The sequence below is a fragment of the Callithrix jacchus genome, chromosome 4, assembly GCF_049354715.1.
Source record: "Callithrix jacchus isolate 240 chromosome 4, calJac240_pri, whole genome shotgun sequence".
Taxonomy (NCBI): Eukaryota; Metazoa; Chordata; class Mammalia; order Primates; family Cebidae; genus Callithrix; species Callithrix jacchus.
The window spans coordinates 66,009,021-66,027,684 of record NC_133505.1 but is presented as its reverse complement, the minus strand read 5'-3'; the positions used below and the strand labels follow the sequence as shown (position 1 = coordinate 66,027,684).

The following is an 18,664-nucleotide window of genomic DNA, read 5'->3' as shown; positions in this document are numbered from 1 at the left end:
TCCCCCAAAACCTTTCTTAAAATTCTTTAACATGCATTCCAATGGTGTGGGTTTCAGCACCTTTCCTCCCATCTCCTCCCTTGCGACACACAGTCACCCTCACTTTGACTTCAGACAAGTTAAACCATCCCCCTTACTGAGTAGGAGGGGGTGTTTTGGGTGCCACTTGGCATTGAAGATGCATTGGCATTCATTAACCCCTCCCCACACACACACACACACACACACACAATATCTAGATTGTGGGTGCACTTCCTTAAGCCATATGTGGATCACCCCTGGTCACAGCCAGACCCACACTTTGCTCGGAGCATACAGTCCACACTAAAAGACCTGCAGCTCCCATGTGTCACTCCCCATGTTGGCTCCTCCTGAACTGTCGCTTTCATGCACTTTTGAGGGAGTATGTTAACTTCTCTTCCTGGGTCCACAAAGGGCATGGTTTCAAATGCAAGAACTTCCCAGTGCCATACCTCCATTCACCTCCCCATCCGGGAGACTAGAGTTCTTTGTCTAACTTTCACACGGGAAAGGTAGGCTGCCCAGGTGAGCTTCCTTCGTTTAGAAAAGCCCCGGTAAAACCCTGGAAGGAGGAGCTCTGTTATGGGCCAGACAGCCAATCCGACATCAGAGTCAAAGATCAGTCACTCAAGCAGAAGTTTGAGGGAACTCCTCTCATGCAACAAGAACTTAAATGGGGCAGGAGCAACTCCCAGATTAAAAGTCCCCCTGCCACTTACCTGTGCAGACTCCATCTCCAGATCCCCTCCCACGATAGTGTGGGGGCTCCCTCTCTCTCTCTCTCTCTCTCTCTCTGCCTAATACATCACTTTTCTGCAAAGCTCTTTGGGTCCAATACTTACTTGAACAATATCACTGTGCTGCCAGGGTCTCCTATCCATTTTTGGGTGGGTGAGAGCCTAGAAAAAACATATCCGATCAGGCAACAGCGAGGGACGCTCCTGCAGCCTGCTTCCGTCCCCCCAGTTATACTTTGACACACTTCCACTTTCCAGTTCCCACTCCTGCTAGGCTTCCTTTCTAAGTTGGCTTAGCGAGCCACTCCTGCTCCTGGTGCCTACGGGTAGGTGAGTTTCATCTGCATTGGTGAGCCACTCTCGCCCCCACCCCCAAGACCTTCTGGATCGGACTAACACCTTACTGAGTCCGCTTAGTGAGCCCCTCTCTCTCCTTGTGCTGACGGGTATGTGATTTTTGTCCAAATCGGCAAACCACTCTTGCATCCCCAGGCCCCTCTGGGTCGGACTAATGGTCACTCCCCAGGAGTTGATCAGACTGCCCCATCTACCCTCTCAGGATGGGCTTCTCCTTCCCCTTTTCCCTTTCTTGTTCTTTTTGGGCCTTTAATGCCTTACCGTGGTTCCTAACACACGTTGGTCCTAGGATCATTCTGCAGCCTCTTCCTGGTTCCATTGCGCTGCCAGGGTGTTGGGGTTTTGGGGTTCAGGGGAGCCCTCAGCTCTCCTGAGAGGACGTTTCTCCAAGGTTCTTGGTCTCCTGCTCTCTCAAGAATGAGAGAGGGGACCAGGTGCACTCTCAAAGTAAATACCAGATCCCAAACAGAGTTTTTGCAGAAAGTCAATTTATTTAGGTAGAGAAAGAGGAAAAAAAGGAGAAGAAAGAAAAGTTCTACGAAAGAGTTCGTGGAAGGGGATTCAAACATGGAATCCGAAGGGGTGTGGAAGAAGGGGACTTTTAACCTGGGAGGAATTCCCACCTTCTCCAAGCTCCCTGGCCAATGAAAGGAGTTCCTTAGAACTTCCGCTGGAGTGATTGACTTTCGGATTCTTTCCGCACCCGCAAAAATTAAAACAGAGACGATTAAATCTCCCAGATGGAGAGAAATAGAGGGGGGCATGGCGCTGGGAAGTTCTTGCCCTTAAAACTACGCCCCTTTGTGGACCTGGAGGAGAGCACCTTCCCTCAAGGGGAGGGCACCAGGACTCTCGAGAGCCGGTCTCCCTCTCGGGCAGAAATCCTGTTAGCATCTAGGGTCTCGGGTCTCCCTCAGCCTGGTGTCCTGGCCCCAAGAGCAAAGGAGACAGCAAGCCTGTCATCTCTGATCCCAGACAAGCTCACAGAAATGTTGCAGGATTTGAGAGACAAGAGACTGTTGAGGTTGCAGAAGGATTATTTTAGGTACATACCAGCTCAGCTCAGATTCGAATCCAAAATGGCTAAGCACCTGACATGGGAGGCAGGGGTCCTTGTATTCTCATAAGCACATGAAAACACAAAGCAGGAAGTGGGCTTACAGAAGCAGACACAAAGGCAGTTAATCAACTCATGACATGTCTCGTGATGTGTCTTACATCTTGGAAAAACATGTTTGCCACTTGAGCTTATCTGCACTGTGACCTTGGAGCTGCTGGGCAAGAAAACAGGAATTTACAGAACATACAAAGAATGTGGAGAATACGTAAGGTTAATAGGTTGCAGAGAGAGGCAGTTAATACTTCTGCTTAACCTGGGCCCCAGTGGGGGGACTTTTTTGCAACCAACACTCTACCTAAAGTTATTACAATCTCTTATTATATTGATTTTATTAATTTTTATTCTCTTCCCTCTTCACGCTACCTGCCCTTTAGTCACTTAGTAGCCATGTTTGATATCAGATAAAAAATATGTAATATATAGAGTCTGGCACTGTAATTTCAATCATCCACTGGGTGTCTTGGAATGTACCCCTGTGGGTAAGTGGGGACTACTGTATTTGTTTAGAGATTGAATTAGGACACCTGTAAAGTGTCTGCTGTTAGGCTGAAAAGCAGGAACTACACAGTGGATTTGTGTGGGCTGAATTCTCCCAGTTTAAGTGGAAGGAATCTGCAGAGAGCCTCTCTTTCAAGTTTTCTTCCTAAACAATGGACAATACCTTCACAAAGAGGCTGTTTTTCCTCAGTAAGGATAAAGTCACCCAGAGGCATTCTGTATTCCCTCAGCCTTGGTGCATTTCATAGCCTGCAATTTGAGTATGGATAGAAGTGTGTATATTACCCTAGTGCTTATCTTATTTCCAGGTACAGTTCTGGTTACTAAGGAAGATGTGTTTGGATCTAAGTGTTGTGTGTATTTTAAGAATTTGCACCAAAGCTTCTAGCTTCTTAACAGGGCTACTGATAGGAGACATCCACCACAATAGCACCAGGGGCTTCGTGGGACACCAGAAAAGAAATATCTAAACCCAGATCACTTCTTATAGGAGATAAATTGTTGTATTTCAGGAAGGGGTATTACATTGAGATGATAGGGAAATTTCCATGGTGTAGATAAAGGAATAAAAGTGTACTCCTCTAACCAAGTCAGGAGATGATGTTAATTACTCTTGAGAGACTGGTAGGCAAGACACATAAAATTTCCCATGACTTTGTATGACAGTTCTGGTTCGACTTTTTATAGATTATTTATAATCCCAAGAAAAACATGGTTAGGAGAAATTCTGGTAGTAGACAATCCTTATGATTCTGAGAGTCTGTAATTTATTTTTTTATCTGAAGGGCTAAGGGTTTTAGAATTTGTATTCTGTAGAATTAAATGAAAATGGAATTTGATCCACAAAATAGTCTACGTATTAAAGTTTCCCAATTTTATTTGGATAACTCTTATTTCAAACAAAATTTACTAGAAATCTTGTATAATATTAGCTAACAATTATTTAGAGCTTACCATGTGTCAGACTGTGCACAAAGCATTGGACACTGGCTATCTCATTTCATCTCATAGCAATTCTATGATGTAGGTAAGGCTATTATCCCAGTTTTACAGATAGAGAAAATGAAGCAAAAGGATTAATTAACTTGCCAGATAATAGAAATGAGTTGGTTTAGTTGTGGCCTGCAGTTTGGGCTGCTCAACCATGGAGGCTGGTCTTAAGCCTTGGTGAGAAAACCAGTGATGAAGAAAAAAGTTCATAGGCCAAGAAGTCACTGTGCCTGATTTGATCAGAGAATCTGTGAGCCAGCTCAGGGAATTTAATTCCTCCCCTTCTCCTCTAGAGACAGGCTCTCACTCTGTCACCTAGGCTGGAGCACAGTGGCTAGATCATAGCTCACTGTAGCCTTGAACTCCTGGGTTCAAGCGAGGCTCCTGCCCCAGCCTCTTGAGTAGCTGGGTCTATAGGTGAGTGCGACCATGCTTGGCTTTTTATTTTGTTTTCATAGAGACAGTCTTTCTGTATTGCCCAGGCTAATCTCAAACTCTTGACCTCATGTGATCTTCCCACGTTGACTTCCTGAAGTGATGGGATTACAGGTGTGAGCCACCACGCCAGGCCTCTGAGTCATTTTTAGGAAAAATAAGATGGTTACTATTTTTATCCACGTCCAGAAGTGCCATGGTGGCACCTGATTTGATCTACCTAAAAGTATTTTCTGAAGTGCTCGGAGACTAGGTACGACATAGGTATCACTTTCATTGGGAGTCATATATAAACCCACTGACATTGCTATATTCCAAAGCTCAAGTCACCTCAGTTTTTCCTTTTTAAGAACAAGCTGTACTCCGTGACACCATGTGAGGAACTCTTCATACCACAGTATATGCCATACATAGGAAATCCTCCAGTTTCATAGTTAGCAATACCCCATCTATCCTGCCTGGCTACAGAGGTATCAAAGGTGTGGCAGTCGTAGATCCACTGACATGAGTGCTTTTTGCTAAAACCTTGATTGGTGGGTTCCCCCAGTGCCCACAATCTACCACAGTATAGTCCACATAAGAGGATTACTCTGGGTAAGGGATATTCAGAATCAATGCCCCTGAAATAGGGAGGACCCATATAGCAGTGTAACATTTGTTGGAAGGGTTAATCAGATAACACAGGTGTTTCCATGTGACAGACAGGGTTCTGACTGTTGTAGATGTAACAGCAGCTAACAGAATCATCTTGAAGTAGGTGTAATTATTATCCCCATGTCATCTATGAAGCATGGAAAATTAAAGAGCTTGCCCAAGTTTAGATTGTAAGTGATGGCTCCAGTCTGGGGCCCAGAATCCATTCCACCCCTTTTTTGTAGGTTTTAAAAACACTGAATTTGAGATTCTGGTGGAATAATAAGCAAGTAACCATTCATGTCCTCTACCCATGTTTACTGAGTACGCAAGAACGTCATGCATGTTGCTAAGAACTCGAGAAAATGCTAATTATTAGGGGTCCAAATATGAAAGTCGTTTCTGTCCTCGAGGACTTTACAGTGTGATGACATCCATGGCATATGCCAGATGAATTAAAAGGAACAGTGAGTCTATACTGTGGTCAACAGAGAAGGCTGAAAGTATGTACCTAACCTGAGCATTAGAAGAGAAACAGTTGATAGCATGGTAGGGAATGGAGGGTCATTCCAGGCAGGTAGGGTAACATGAGGAAAGAGGGAGTGTGTAGTAGTGTGTAGTCAAATGTGCAGGGAAAGTTTGTGCAAAATGGCTAAATCACTGGATTGGATTCTAGAGTAGGGAGCGATGGCAATAGATGGAACTGGAGAGGTAGGCAGAATCAGGTCATGGAGGGCCTCACCCACAAAATAATAGGTGGCTGGACTTCCTCATATAGGTAATGGAGAGCCATGGTCGAGACACACACCTAGTGGGGAAAGTATTTGGGTTAGATTTTGAAGAAGGATATGGGATGGGGTTCAGGGTGAGCAAATGGAGACTAGGCTAGTAAGTTGAGAGGACTTCGCTTAGAATGATGAGAGGGCAATCTAAAGCAGTACAAGGAAGGAAGGGATGAAGAGGAACGGTTTAGAGCAGGGTTTCTGCACATTTGGGCGACATATTTCTTAGCTGTGAAGGGCTGTCCTGTGCACTGTGTTTAGTAGCATCCTCAGCCTCCAGCCACTGGATGCCAAGAGCAGGCCCTCCTCCAGTTGTAATCACCAAAAACGTCTCCTGCACAGCAAAATTGCCCCCATTTGAGCTCTACTGTTTTAGATACACTGGTGTTAAAACAGAATCAATTGGATTTGGATGTCTGGAGAAGGTGGAAAATAACAGGGTTACCTTTAGGGTTTCTACAATGACAAAATAGGTGAGAAATAGATGTTGGAAGAAACAGGTGTGATTTTTGAACAGATTGAATTTGAGATACTTGTGGGATATCATAGGAAGAAATCCAAGAGAGAGTGGATGTATGGGTCTCTGTTCAGAGTATTCTCAGCTGGAGATACAGATTTGGGGGTTATTCGCATATGAATGGAAAAAATACCATGGGGGTGAATGAGCTCATTCAGGGAGACTCATGAAGTAAGAAGACCATGCAGGGACTCTGTGGACAACGAAGAGTTAAGGGTGGTAGAGCACTGTTTAAATCACAGTTTAATCCTTGCCAATAAAAGGGAAAAGGGAAGTATGTATCACTATGTCATTTTTCATCAGTAATGAAGACCTTGGTATCCTATGACCCAAGTAGAAGGTAAGATCTCTAAAAAATGATGTGTGGGGGGAATTGGGAAAATGCGCACCAGACAGTCAGTCTTAAATTAAAGGCAGTATTTTTTGAATTTATTTTCTCTCTGTGCTTACAGCGCAAAACTAAACAAAACCTCAAAGAGCCTCATAGTTCTGTTGTGGCAAATGAATACCCAGAAATGCAAGGTTACATTGCAAACCTCATCACACATTTATTAGCAATGTTGTTTCACTCCCTTGCCATCAATGTTCAAAAACAGTACTGCAGTTGAAAGCTCAAGGGAAATGCAGGAGCTTTATATAAAGACATATTCTTTAGCCTTTGATAAGGTTCTACAGTGGTAATCCTGGAAAAAGTAAAATGTCATGAAGAAATGGACAAAAAGAACTTACAGGATAGAAATCAAATCCAATAACAAGAAATAGTATCATTTGTGGCAGGCAGGTCACTGAAGTAGGATGATAATTTCCTACTGATGACATGATTTCCTTCCAGAGTCACGAAGCTAACTGCCTACAATGCCAATTACAGTGAGAAACCTTAGACTAGGGCAGTCGCTACCTGTGAAAAAGGAACTCAGTACTGAAAAGACCAGATGCTTTGGGTAAATAAGTGATTATACCTGAATATAAGTTAGATACCTTGTGAGAAACGTTAACTTTTCAGGCCAACAATGTACCACCAGACGTCCACTCCTAAATAACACTGTGTGTCTTCCAAAGGGCCTTACAAGCAAACCAGCACACTTATCCAAAATGCAGCTTCCACACACCACGGCTCTATGCGTTGGAAGGAAGACAAACCGAATAAAGTTCCTAAGATAATTTCCCCATCTCACTCATTTGTCAGAAGGAATATCTGCCAGTATTCTCTGCAATACAGGACCTGTGCTTGCCCAATTTCTATAGGGAGTTCTGGACTGCCTTCCTGATTCCAGCCTCTGTCAACCTTTTCTCTCCCTCCCTTTGCCAACATTAGAAAAGAAGTTAACAAATGGATCTAATTACCACAGTGGTTTGAGGCTTCTCAACATTTTTTTTTCCCTTACAGCTGTAAAGATGTCCTCAGACTGAGCTTCACATTCAGAACTGCTGTCAAACTCTCACTTTAATGGGCACTTAAATTTAATGTCAAGCTGATGCCTGTGGAAGACCTTGATTAAATTTGCAAAGAGTAGACTCTAACTGAAACAGAACTTTAGAGTTGTCTCATTTCGCCTTTCAAGCTTAAATCCCAGAAGTTTTCTTTTCTTCTTTGTAAAGAATTACAGAAGTTTGCTTGCAAAGACCCTGAGTATCAAAAAGACAGCAAAGTGTAACGCAAAACACCCTGCATGCTTTTAGAGAGAGAAGAAATCCCTTAGCTTATTAAAATTCTATGTGAATTAAAGATCTTTCCCATTGCTTTATTCCATTCTCAGCTCATTCGAAATCTGTAACTATTCACTTTTATGACTCTATAATACTATAAGCAGTCCTAAAAAGTTTACTTAAAACCTTCCTACTGTTCTTTTATGCACATGGCAATTCAGTTTTGTACTGTATGGGCAGAGTGAAAAACATTATGGAGAAACGACATGAAAGAAATATGACAGAATCTCTCCTAACAATGTCATTGCATCAACCAGCTACAGATTCCCAACCTAGTTTCTTTCTTCTGCTGTTTCTTCTTTTGTCTTTGATAATCATACAGCCTCTTTCTTGAAGAGATAATAAAAGACTAAAAGTTAAAAGATCTGGAAGACTCATATTCTTTTTCACTGGCTACTGTTTGAAAAGAGGCTGTTGGCTTTTGGTTTTTCTTTTGGGTACTTTTCTGTATCACCCAGTTCAAACAGGTCTGCTCTCAAAGAAAACAAATCAAAATTGTCAAGACCTGTGAAGCATGAAAAATAAATTGCTTTTTCCAGCTCCAAAAGCACCAGAAAAGCATTAATTTAGATCTTCTTTTATAAATCTCTATACCCTATCCTCTAATCTATAGACTTCACAGAATGTTTATATATTCTTCTCTGTAATACATGACAGGAGATCAAACCTTATTATGAATAAATTGAACCTGTAAAACAACTCATATTTAAACTAGTGTTATTTTGGAGTTGGGCTAGACACATATAAAACATTCAAGTAGGACGACACAAATTCCTGGGGCTGCCAGTATAAAATAAATAGTCCCCTAAGCTACATCTACCATGCTGTTAATGACCCTGTCCTTTTAGCTGGTGGGAGCACAGGCTTCATAAAAGGAGAACATGAAGCAGTAGAAAAAGCCTTGCTAAACATTGCCAGATACAAAACATGCTATCATAAAATTTCTCATTGAACTACAGTGGCGAGAGTGCTTCTAGTATCTCCCTTTTAATACAACGAAGACCGACATCTCTATGCTTGGCTTTCTAAAGCTAACTTAATTCTGTGGTGAAAACAGCTCCAGGTAGCATTTGTTCTTTTTTTTTTTTTTAAGGACTTGTGGTTTTGCCGTCCATGAATAAAGTGGTAGGCAATCATCAGAGTCCTGTTGCGAACTACAAATGATGAAGGGAGCAGCAGATGGTTTCAGAAGGCAGAGATTTATAGGGGTAATTTGTAGTGGAATAATACTGTTTTCTGAACTAGGTAATAATAATTCACAAAGACAAGTGAAAGTTTAGATAGTATCTCATTTAACTATATGTTGCTAAATATCCTGAGAAATTTTTGACTCAGAAGCCTAAAATAAAAACTCAATTAGTTGACATTTTTAGTTTCTGATGATCTGATGCTGTTTAATCCTTTCATCTTGATGGTTTATCACATGCTTGAAAACATGGTGCTTCTAACTGTCTAGTTTTCTGATACAGTGTCCTCTTTTCAATTTAATTAGTATCTGATTCAAAAGGATAAAATGAGTATCCCTCTTTACAGGAAAAGAAGACAGAAATAGACTAATATTTTTCACACATTCCAAGGTAAGAGATGAGGAAGAACTATGCTTCAAACCAGATTTCCTGAGCACCCCAAATCCTCTTGGTGAGTGAGGAGACTCCTAGGAGGAAATCATTAGACATCCATGATGGCACTGCCCCACAAGGCATACATGCCAGGGACCATCAACCTCAACTTACCTCCTTGGCAGAGAGAACAGGGCACTGATCTCATATGTCTGTAGTCATCCACATTTGTTAAATTCTATTGCTGGCACTGAAAGGAGGCGGTTACTATAAGTATCAGAATATTCATTATTGAAGTTAATTAATTTACTGAATCTATTTGGTAGTTCACAACAACTACAGAAGTAATAAGGTATGGAAGTTGGAGGGTAAAATAAACACTTTAGATGTACAACTTTCTTGCTTGGTAATTGTCTATTCTTCAGGAACCTGCCCCCAGAGTAATGGCAGCAGAAAAGATGTGCCATTATTTTACATAATAAAATATTCCTATTATTCCTTGATAAATATAAGCTACACAAACTCTATTTATTTTAATTCCCAAGTCACAGTTCACTCAGGAGAGTTCACTGCCACTCAAAGGTGCCTGATGTACAATAACCACAAGTAGGTTAAAAAAAAAAATTTTAAATCTTCATTGGTAGATTAGCAGTATATTGGATATTCCAAATTACCACTTTAAAAGCTGAGGTAATGTCCAATCTGTTATGACATAATAAGCTCTCCCAATTATACACAAACACTGTCATGTACACTTTGATATTTATTAACAAAAATTGTCCAGGAAAGGATTGAGTCAAAATTACAAAGTGATAAGACTTAAAATCAAAGTTGTTCTTAACTGTATTACAGTTTCTGGGGGACTTTAACCAGTCCCCAAAGCTATTTTTATCTCCTAGAACAGGACTTAAATGGCAACATTCAAGTGACTGATAGGTTTTAATAGAAACTCTTCCTCTTTTCTTTTGTCAAAGCAAAATACAGTGAAGGTCTTTGTTTTTACCTCAAACCCACTTTCCTAATAAGTGTGTGCATACATGTAGATGGACCGGAATGCAGTAAAGAGAGAAGTTAAACAAAAAGGTTAAAAAAAGAAAAAGGCCAGGAACAGTGGCTCACACCTGTATTACCAGCACTTTGGGAGGCTGAGGTGTGAGGATCGCTTGACCCCCCGGGTTTGAGATCTGCCTGGGCAACATAGGGAGCCCTCCATCTCTACAAAATTTTTTTTTAATTAGCTGGGTATGGGGTACACACCTGTGGTCCCAACTGCTCAGGAGGCTGAGGCAGGAGGACCACTTGAGCTGGGAAGGTTGAGGCTGCAATCAGCTGTGATTGTGTCACTGCACTCCAGCCTGGGTGACAGAGTGAAACCCTTTTTCAGTTACAAAAAGGTGAAATCTTACAAACAGGAAATGAAAGCTATTGAGGAAAAAGGGTTACTGAACTGCCTAAGAATCATTCATTAAAGTAATCTTCTAGTTCTTTCATATCCATTTCCATAGAGGAATTTAAAGAGGCCAGAGCAGATGATGCATCCTTGGTTTTCTGCATACTTGGTTTGGGTTGAGAAATTTCTGGTTGGATGGGTTCCTTCTTTATGTCTTTACCACCATTTAGAATACGTTGGCTCTCACAAAAGAACTGATTAGGATGATTCAAAGAAAAGCCGCAATCATCCACCTGTACGAGGAAGGAAATTTATATTGCATTAATACATAGCAAAACTATGAATACGTTTCAAAAACTGTTCTAGTCCATCTTCAAAACTTAATACCTGAAACATGGATTCTAGCTGTTCACATTCTAATACTTAATCCACTAACACCATTTCATTCGAAGAGAGCGTTAACCACTACCCAAACATTAAAGTTCCTGCATTTATATTTCTAGCCTAAGCCTCTGTGCTTGGCTCCAGTTCCCTATCTACTTGCAGTCCCATATCCAACACCTACTCAACATCTAAGATGGCTCAAAGGCAGCTCAAACCCAATAGGAAACATGTCCTTGCCCCTCTGTCCATCCTTTGCTCTCAGTGACTAGAATCACCATTCATCCTTAGGGACTACTAGACAACTTTCTCTCACCCCCACCCCTGCCAGCCCTCCACCTCTACACCATGCCCTCAGTTCTGGCAATACCCAAACCATTACCAATTCTGGTTGACAATTACCTCCAAATAAAAAAATTAGAAAACTATAAACATATGTTTGAAACACAAACCTGTGTGTGTATATGTGTGTGTGTGTGTGTGTGTGTGTGTGTGTGTGTGACACTGTGTGTTAGGCACAGATTAGGGACCTATGTGATTCATTATTGTATCCCCAGTTCCAAGCAAAAGGCCTACCACACTATAGGCCAATAAATATTTGTGGGGTTTTCTTTTAAGTGATCGTAAAATCGCTTTTGATCATTTTGATACTGGTCCCTGATACCACTTGTGTTTTAGAGCTTACTTGTAAGTCTGGCATATGCAATCTCATTTAGTATGATAGAAACTGAAAAAGCAATCTAAGTCAGTGTAATTCTTCATTCTAATCTTGGCCTTTCCTTGGTCTCTTTATAGAAAATCTCTTCTTACAGTTTTCACTGTGACTGAACACAAACATGCCTAGTTCATAATTTGTTATTTTTTATCAAAGACTATCATTAAACTTTAATTTTGAGTATCATTTCAAATTATCACTATAGTCATTTCTCCTTACATGCAGTTTTGCTTTCTACAGTCTCAAATCCCTGCCTTCCTGCCTTCTGCAGTTGGAGTTGACAACAAAAATATCATTTTGCCTGAGTGAGTGACTGGTTGGATGGGTTTCTTTGATGGTATTTTCATTTATCAAGTTTTTGGAGACTGAGAAGTCATTCAATTTCTTTTGTTCAACTGTCTCGTATTAACTAATCTTGGTACGTTTCACCCTTTGTACTGTAATGACTTGCACACTGTAGGTATCTAGTAAGTACCTGGTGAGATGAACCCAGAAATAGTGTATTCCAGTGATAATTCTGCATATTTAATTAAAGACTTACTATATTAAAGACTGTGTTATAAGCTATTTGCTTTTCAGCATACAGGAATGCATTTGACTAACTCAAATTTCCGGCTCAGTAAGTCACATACTTAAACACCTCTACCAAGAATGGAGAAGTGATAAGGGTCACAGATAAAGGCCTATTACACTCTATAGTAGAGAGAGATTTCAGCTGGGGAGATCAAGGAAGGCTTTCAAAGGGAAGTGCTATTTAAGTTGGGTCTGAAAAGATGGAGAGAGTGAAAAGCTGGGATGATGAGAGGAAGGGCAATATTTGCAGCAGGACCACGTGAGCACAGTAAAGAGGTAATGTCCTGGGAAAGCAAATAATAAATAGTTCACATAGCTTGGTATGAAAGGAACATACAAAACAACAATAAGGAATGAGGTTGGAAAGACAGGCAGGGCCAGCATGAGACAGCCTTGAAAACCAGGATAAGTGGTCAAGACCTAATTCTCTATGCAACAGAGTCACTAAAAACCCTTAAACAGAGATGTGGTATGATTAAAGCTATGTATAATTTCATAGTAGATTAAAATTAACTGGCCAGGGAAAAGGGGGTTGCTGTTATGGTCCAGAATGAACCCACTGGTGGACAGACCAACAGACAGAGACATAAGTCTTTTCTGGTAATACTTATTTAAGCATCCCAGGAATCTCTGATTCTTTTTTGCCAGTTGTTAATACATGTTAGGCTGATAATTCTACAGTATTCCAGTGTGTAACAGATGGATAGTACAGAGACTGATTTTATAAGTTACAGATCATTAAGAATAAATTTTTATTTTTGCTTTTTTTTTTAACTAAGCTGCTTGATTTCAAAATGTTTCCTGAATGTTGTATATTATTAACAATGGGATCATTTATGAACTTCTTTATTATATTCTATTTTCACACCATTCATTAAAAACTGGGAAATCCAATATAAATTTTGCATTTTGCAATGTGTTTCACAAAAAGTAAGTTTGTTGTCTAATACATTTTAATCAGAAGGCTTTATAGTTTGTAAACAAAAAATAAGAGATTAGAAAAACCTTGGGGAATCCATTAAATTGAATCTCCTCCATGAACAGAGGCCTAAGGAATTTATTCAGTCATGGAATTAGTAACTGGTTTTGTCTGAATTAATATTCAGGCTTTCTGACTAGATCATTAGTTGCTCTGAAATCTGTTTTAAAAGATTGTATACAAAATCAAACTGATAATGATATTCCCAGTACAAATTTTATTTCTAGAGATAAACTTGGCTATAAAGATTATAAAAACATAGTTGTATTATCTTATGAAAAATAACCTAAAATCTTATGCTATAATAATATGTTAGGGATTTTCTACACCTTGCTTCAAGTTGTCAGTTCTCAATACATTTATTAGACTTCAATGTGGACAAATGAAATAGGATAATCTTTTTAAAGTCTGAGTTTCTTCATCTATGAAATGGAGATAATTACAGTGTTAGGTCATAGGGTTTTCATGGGAAAAGCAAAGAAATATAAATGTAAAATAGAGTTGCTAGTTCTATGAAATCCAAATTAAATGTTTTTAAAGACTCAAGAAAGGCAAGTCACTTTTTAAAAAAAAAGTTGAATTCATAGGAGGATAGGGAAAAAGATCCTATTGCTTTGTATATATCAAGTTCCTTTTCTACTTTAAGGAATCCAAGTTGGAAATTGTTGATGCTGTATTACGGGTACAGTTGATGAGAGATAAAATCAAATTCCAAGCACTATACTATACTCAAAATACCTTGCCCTAGCAAATAAATGCCATTTAAAATGTCTTAACTTTAAGATATCATATTTAAGGTATGTGCATATGTTTAATGAATCCCCATTTTAATTAATATTTTTAATGAACTATTAAAACAGTGCCAAGGGCCATTTGTGCCATGGCTTTGTGATGCTGTTTCTCCCTTTTCTTGATCTGCAATTGTGCTTAACTAATTTTTTTAAGCTCATTGTGATCTATTAAGTTGCTTGATAGCAAAATGAGATTATGAAGTTTCCTTTTTATAGAGTTGTTTTTTCTTCTAGAATGGGTTATTTGTTCTGAGTGTTTCTTTCACTTTCATTTTTAAAGGAAGTATACATAGCTATCATTCAGTTTCCTTTTGTCTTGTTTAGAAAAATAAACTGAGGAGTTTTCTGTGTGGGGGGCAAGGGGAAGAGCATAAACTAAATGGAATTAGATAAAGGAAGAGTGAAAAAGAGGTATCCTCATCTAAATCCTCCATTTCACTTATTTCTGCTCGAGTCGGCAGCTATTTTCTTTACTCCTTGTTTGGAAATATTAAGTGAGCATTTTCATGACTTCGTCTACTACGACTCTTGTGTTTCTTTCCTTGCCCCTTTTCTCTTTTGGTTGCTAATAGTGATGTTTTCCTTTGTGGCTGTTGATTTTTAAAATTATGTTTTGTGCATTATTTTAGGTATTGAGACAGGAAAATTCTGTGAAGCATTTGTATTCTATCACACTAGCTTGGTCCTAGTATTTCAGATCCAAACTCCTATAAAGGATCTGAAACAAGTTCAGGAGTCTAGAGGAAGGTGGGTGGAAAGGATACATTATAAATTCTAGATTTCATCTTAAGAGAAATAGGAAACCATTAAAGGTTTTTAAAAAGCAGGTTACTGAAATGATCAGATTCCTCTATTTTAAAGATCACTCCAGCAGCTGTGTTGAGGAGGAAGAATTGGAATGGGGCATGTGTAGATGCTGGGAAATGAGTTAGGAAGCGATTGCAGCGATCCAAGTGAGATGATGGTGGCTTCTAGCCCAGCATTCTAACTGATATCCATAATGATGACCCTGAGTTATTATAAAAAGGCTTAATTGTATCGCATATATCCTGTTTAAGATTGCAGGAAACTGTGATAGGTTTTAATAAGATTTCTCTAGAGATTTATATGGTGGGGGAAAATTATGCTCAGCCATTTGGAAAGTAAGTACCCACAGTTTCTCAGTATCCAAAGGGTACCTCTGAAAACATTATTTTCTATTAAAATTGAGTGGTTAGCCTAACGTTTTCATTTATATGTGGAACAAGCAGAAAGTAAAGAATATACTATTAGCATAAAATTATCTTAAACATTGACCCTAGAAATACAGAGGAAAATAGATTTCAAGCAGGCCAGCTTTTGAAATCTACTAAATGAATCTCTCTCAAACATTTGGTTGGAATCAGCACATTCTGCACACAATGACCTTCACACAAACATGGGTCTCATATTTCTGCCACTGCAAATGTAGATTTGAAGGAATGAAAGCAATATTGTCTTACCTATGGGATATTTGGGTTTTAATCAAGAGGTTTTGCAATGACAGCTTATAATGAGGCAGCTGGTATTACCAAAAAAGCCATATGGAACTATCGTAGTGCTGCTGCAAATGGTATCAATTAACTGGTTCATTGTGAAAACTTTCACTTAAGTGAGTTTGATCACAGAGGGCTCGGGAAAATAAACACAGAGTTTTATTTGGGGGAGGGGGTGGGATGGCAGAAACCTAACAATTAAAACAGATTCCATTTTTAAATTAAATATAATAAATGAAGGGGGATATTCACATCTAAAAATCCATAGTGAGAGAGCTAGTCAATATAAATAGCCTTTTTATTTTGTTGATTTATATGTGGTTTAAGTTAGACTATTTCTATATGTGAGGGGATTTTAGATACACAACTTTCCAATGTCTTCGTTAATCGAAGAGAAGTTTTAAAAAATTGGCAATAGTAGCAACACACGTGGGAATAATCAATAGGAGAGATAATACAAAAGCAGATTTGAGAACTAAAAGAAAAACCACACCTTACTTTTTGGTGATTATGCCACAAACTCAATGTTTAAATTTAATTTTTGTATTTTACTCATAAAAAGGAAAGAGGTTGGATAACAGACCTTATTTGTGAAAGTTCTGAGGCCTCTTAATTAAAAGGGTCCCAAATGACTAAAGAACACATATGAAATTATAACTCTCAAGCTGAGCAAGCAAATTAAGGAATGCAGTCTTCAAGAGAGTGAGTCATACAAACCTGGTGTTGAGAATACCAAATATGGCTTATCTGGCGAGATTCCTATTGTGATAAAATAATGAGGTTTTTTGTTGCTTACTATTTTCTTGATGTTTACTTCTTGAAATTTTGATTAAAAAAAGTTCTTAAATAAGAATAAGAGTTTCAAAAGTTAGGTGTAGAAGAAAGAGGACAAGAACCCACAACATACTGGGGTTCTAGCTGTAGATCTTCCATTAACCAATTACAGCATGTAAGGCAAGTTAGGCATCTGTTATTTTTGGTATGGTTGGATCAGAAGATCTGTAAAGTCCCTCCATGTGTACCATGCTATGAAGTAAACAGGAAAATGCCAATTACCTCTACTGTCATTATAAAAAATTTAGTTCCAAATACCATAGGGCAGCACAGCCATGGTTAGGCACACAAGCTTTAGGTGAGTTAGACAGCTGGAATTTAAATCTAAGTTCCATTCCCTATAAATAATATGACCCTACACCGGTCGTTTAACAAGTTTTATTCACAGACAGGGATATATACATATAGTATCTTGCTGTAGTGTCAATCAAAAGAGCTAATTATTGCGTTCAAAAATTTTAGTGCTGTGCCTGGTACACATTAAGGCAGGGGTTCCTGACCCCCTTGGCCACGGACTAGTACCAGTCTGAGACCTGTTAGGAACTGGGCCGCACAGCAAAAGATGGTACAGTTGGTGAGTGAAGCTTCATCTCTATTTACAGCCACTCCCCATCATTTGCATCACTGCCTAAGCTCCACCTCCTGTCAGATCAGCGGGTCTCATATTTCATACTTCTTAGATTGTCATGGGGGTGCGAACCCTACTGTGAACCATGAATGCCAGGGATCTAGGTTGTGTGCTTATCATGATAATCTCATGCAGCCTCCCACCAGCCCCTGTCTGTCCATGGAAAAATTGTCTTCCCTGAAACTGGTCCATGGTGCCAAAAAGGTTGGGGATCGCTGCATTAAGGGTTCTGTAGACATTGGCTGGTACTACTTTTATTATTTTAATTATTTTTGCTAATATAATACAGTTTATTCCTATGAGATATATTTTATCAAGTAAGAAATTCTAAAATTATATAACCATAACAGAAAAACGACTTTGTAACAACTAAACAAAAAACATAAAAATAATTGTAAAACTTCAGCATGGTAGCTGATGATGATTTCAAGAAATGCAGCTTCTCTTTTGGGGAGGGTCATGGATCTGTAATAAACACACCACAGACCCCAGAAAAATGCACATATGTACTTAGAGACAAAATGTTTCAAGAAGTACAAAGATCTCCAAAGTCCATTCTTGGATGTCTCTCCGAGGTTAGAAATCCAGGCTCAAGATCAGTGGATGCAAACTTAGGGACCAGAGAGGGCAGAACTGGACTTGGGGATATGTTTTGTTGGCCTGCAGAGGGCATCACAATTTGTCAATGTGAATGCCTCTAACAGGGCATAACGTTTTCAGTGTTTGTCAATGTGAATGCCTCTAGTAGGGCATAACGTCTTCCGTGCACCATAATTCTACCACACTCTGTGATATTAATCTCAGGCAGCTTCACTTACTGGGGTTATCTGCTCCATCTCTGTAGGCCTCTGAGTTTGTGACACTGGCTTTACACACTTCAAAATCTATTCTGTGCCAGACTGGGTCATTCCACACTTACTCCAAAAACCAAGCAGGCTTTTTTGCACTAAGGAAAACTGCCAAGATAAAAACCAAACACATTTCCCTGACTTCTTTATACTTAGGGGTCTACATGCAATCTAGGTGTTGCCATGCAGATAAATATGAGACTTGGGAAGTAGATTATAGTAACATCAGGCGGCGGGCTGGGTGTAGTGGCTCACAGCTGTAATCCTAGCACTTTGGGAGGCTGAGGGGGGCAGATCACAAGGTCAGGAGATTGAGACCATCCTGGCTAATATTGTGAAACCCCATCTCTACTAAAAATACAAAAAATTAGCTGGACATGGTGGCACGTACCTGTAATCCTAGCTACTCGGGAAGCTGAGGCAGGAGAATTGCTTAAACCCAGGAGGCGGAGGTTGCAGTGAGCCGAGATTGCGCCACTGCACTCCAGCCTGGGTGACAGAGCGAGACTCCATCTTCAAATGAATGAGTGAATGATCAGATTTTCTGCATGGAAGATGGCAAAAGCCTTTGGTTCTTCTAGGCACCTATGGCAAAGGTTCCAGATCTAGTCTAGAGGTTGGCAAATTAAGGGCCATGGGTCAAGCAGGGTCTACT

General features: G+C 39.7%; 1 protein-coding gene across 1 annotated transcript in view; it reads right to left on the bottom strand.

Annotated features, from left to right (window-relative positions):
• Nucleotides 1-10,103: 10,103 nt before the first annotated feature.
• The window catches only part of PRIM2 (DNA primase subunit 2), a 323,635-nt gene continuing 315,074 nt past the window's right edge, over nt 10,104-18,664 (bottom strand). Inside the window, exon 14 of the mRNA XM_002746677.5 lies at nt 10,104-11,039. Coding sequence (XP_002746723.1) covers nt 10,815-11,039 — 225 coding nt within the window. The 3' untranslated portion in view covers nt 10,104-10,814. The remainder of the gene's footprint in view (nt 11,040-18,664) is intronic.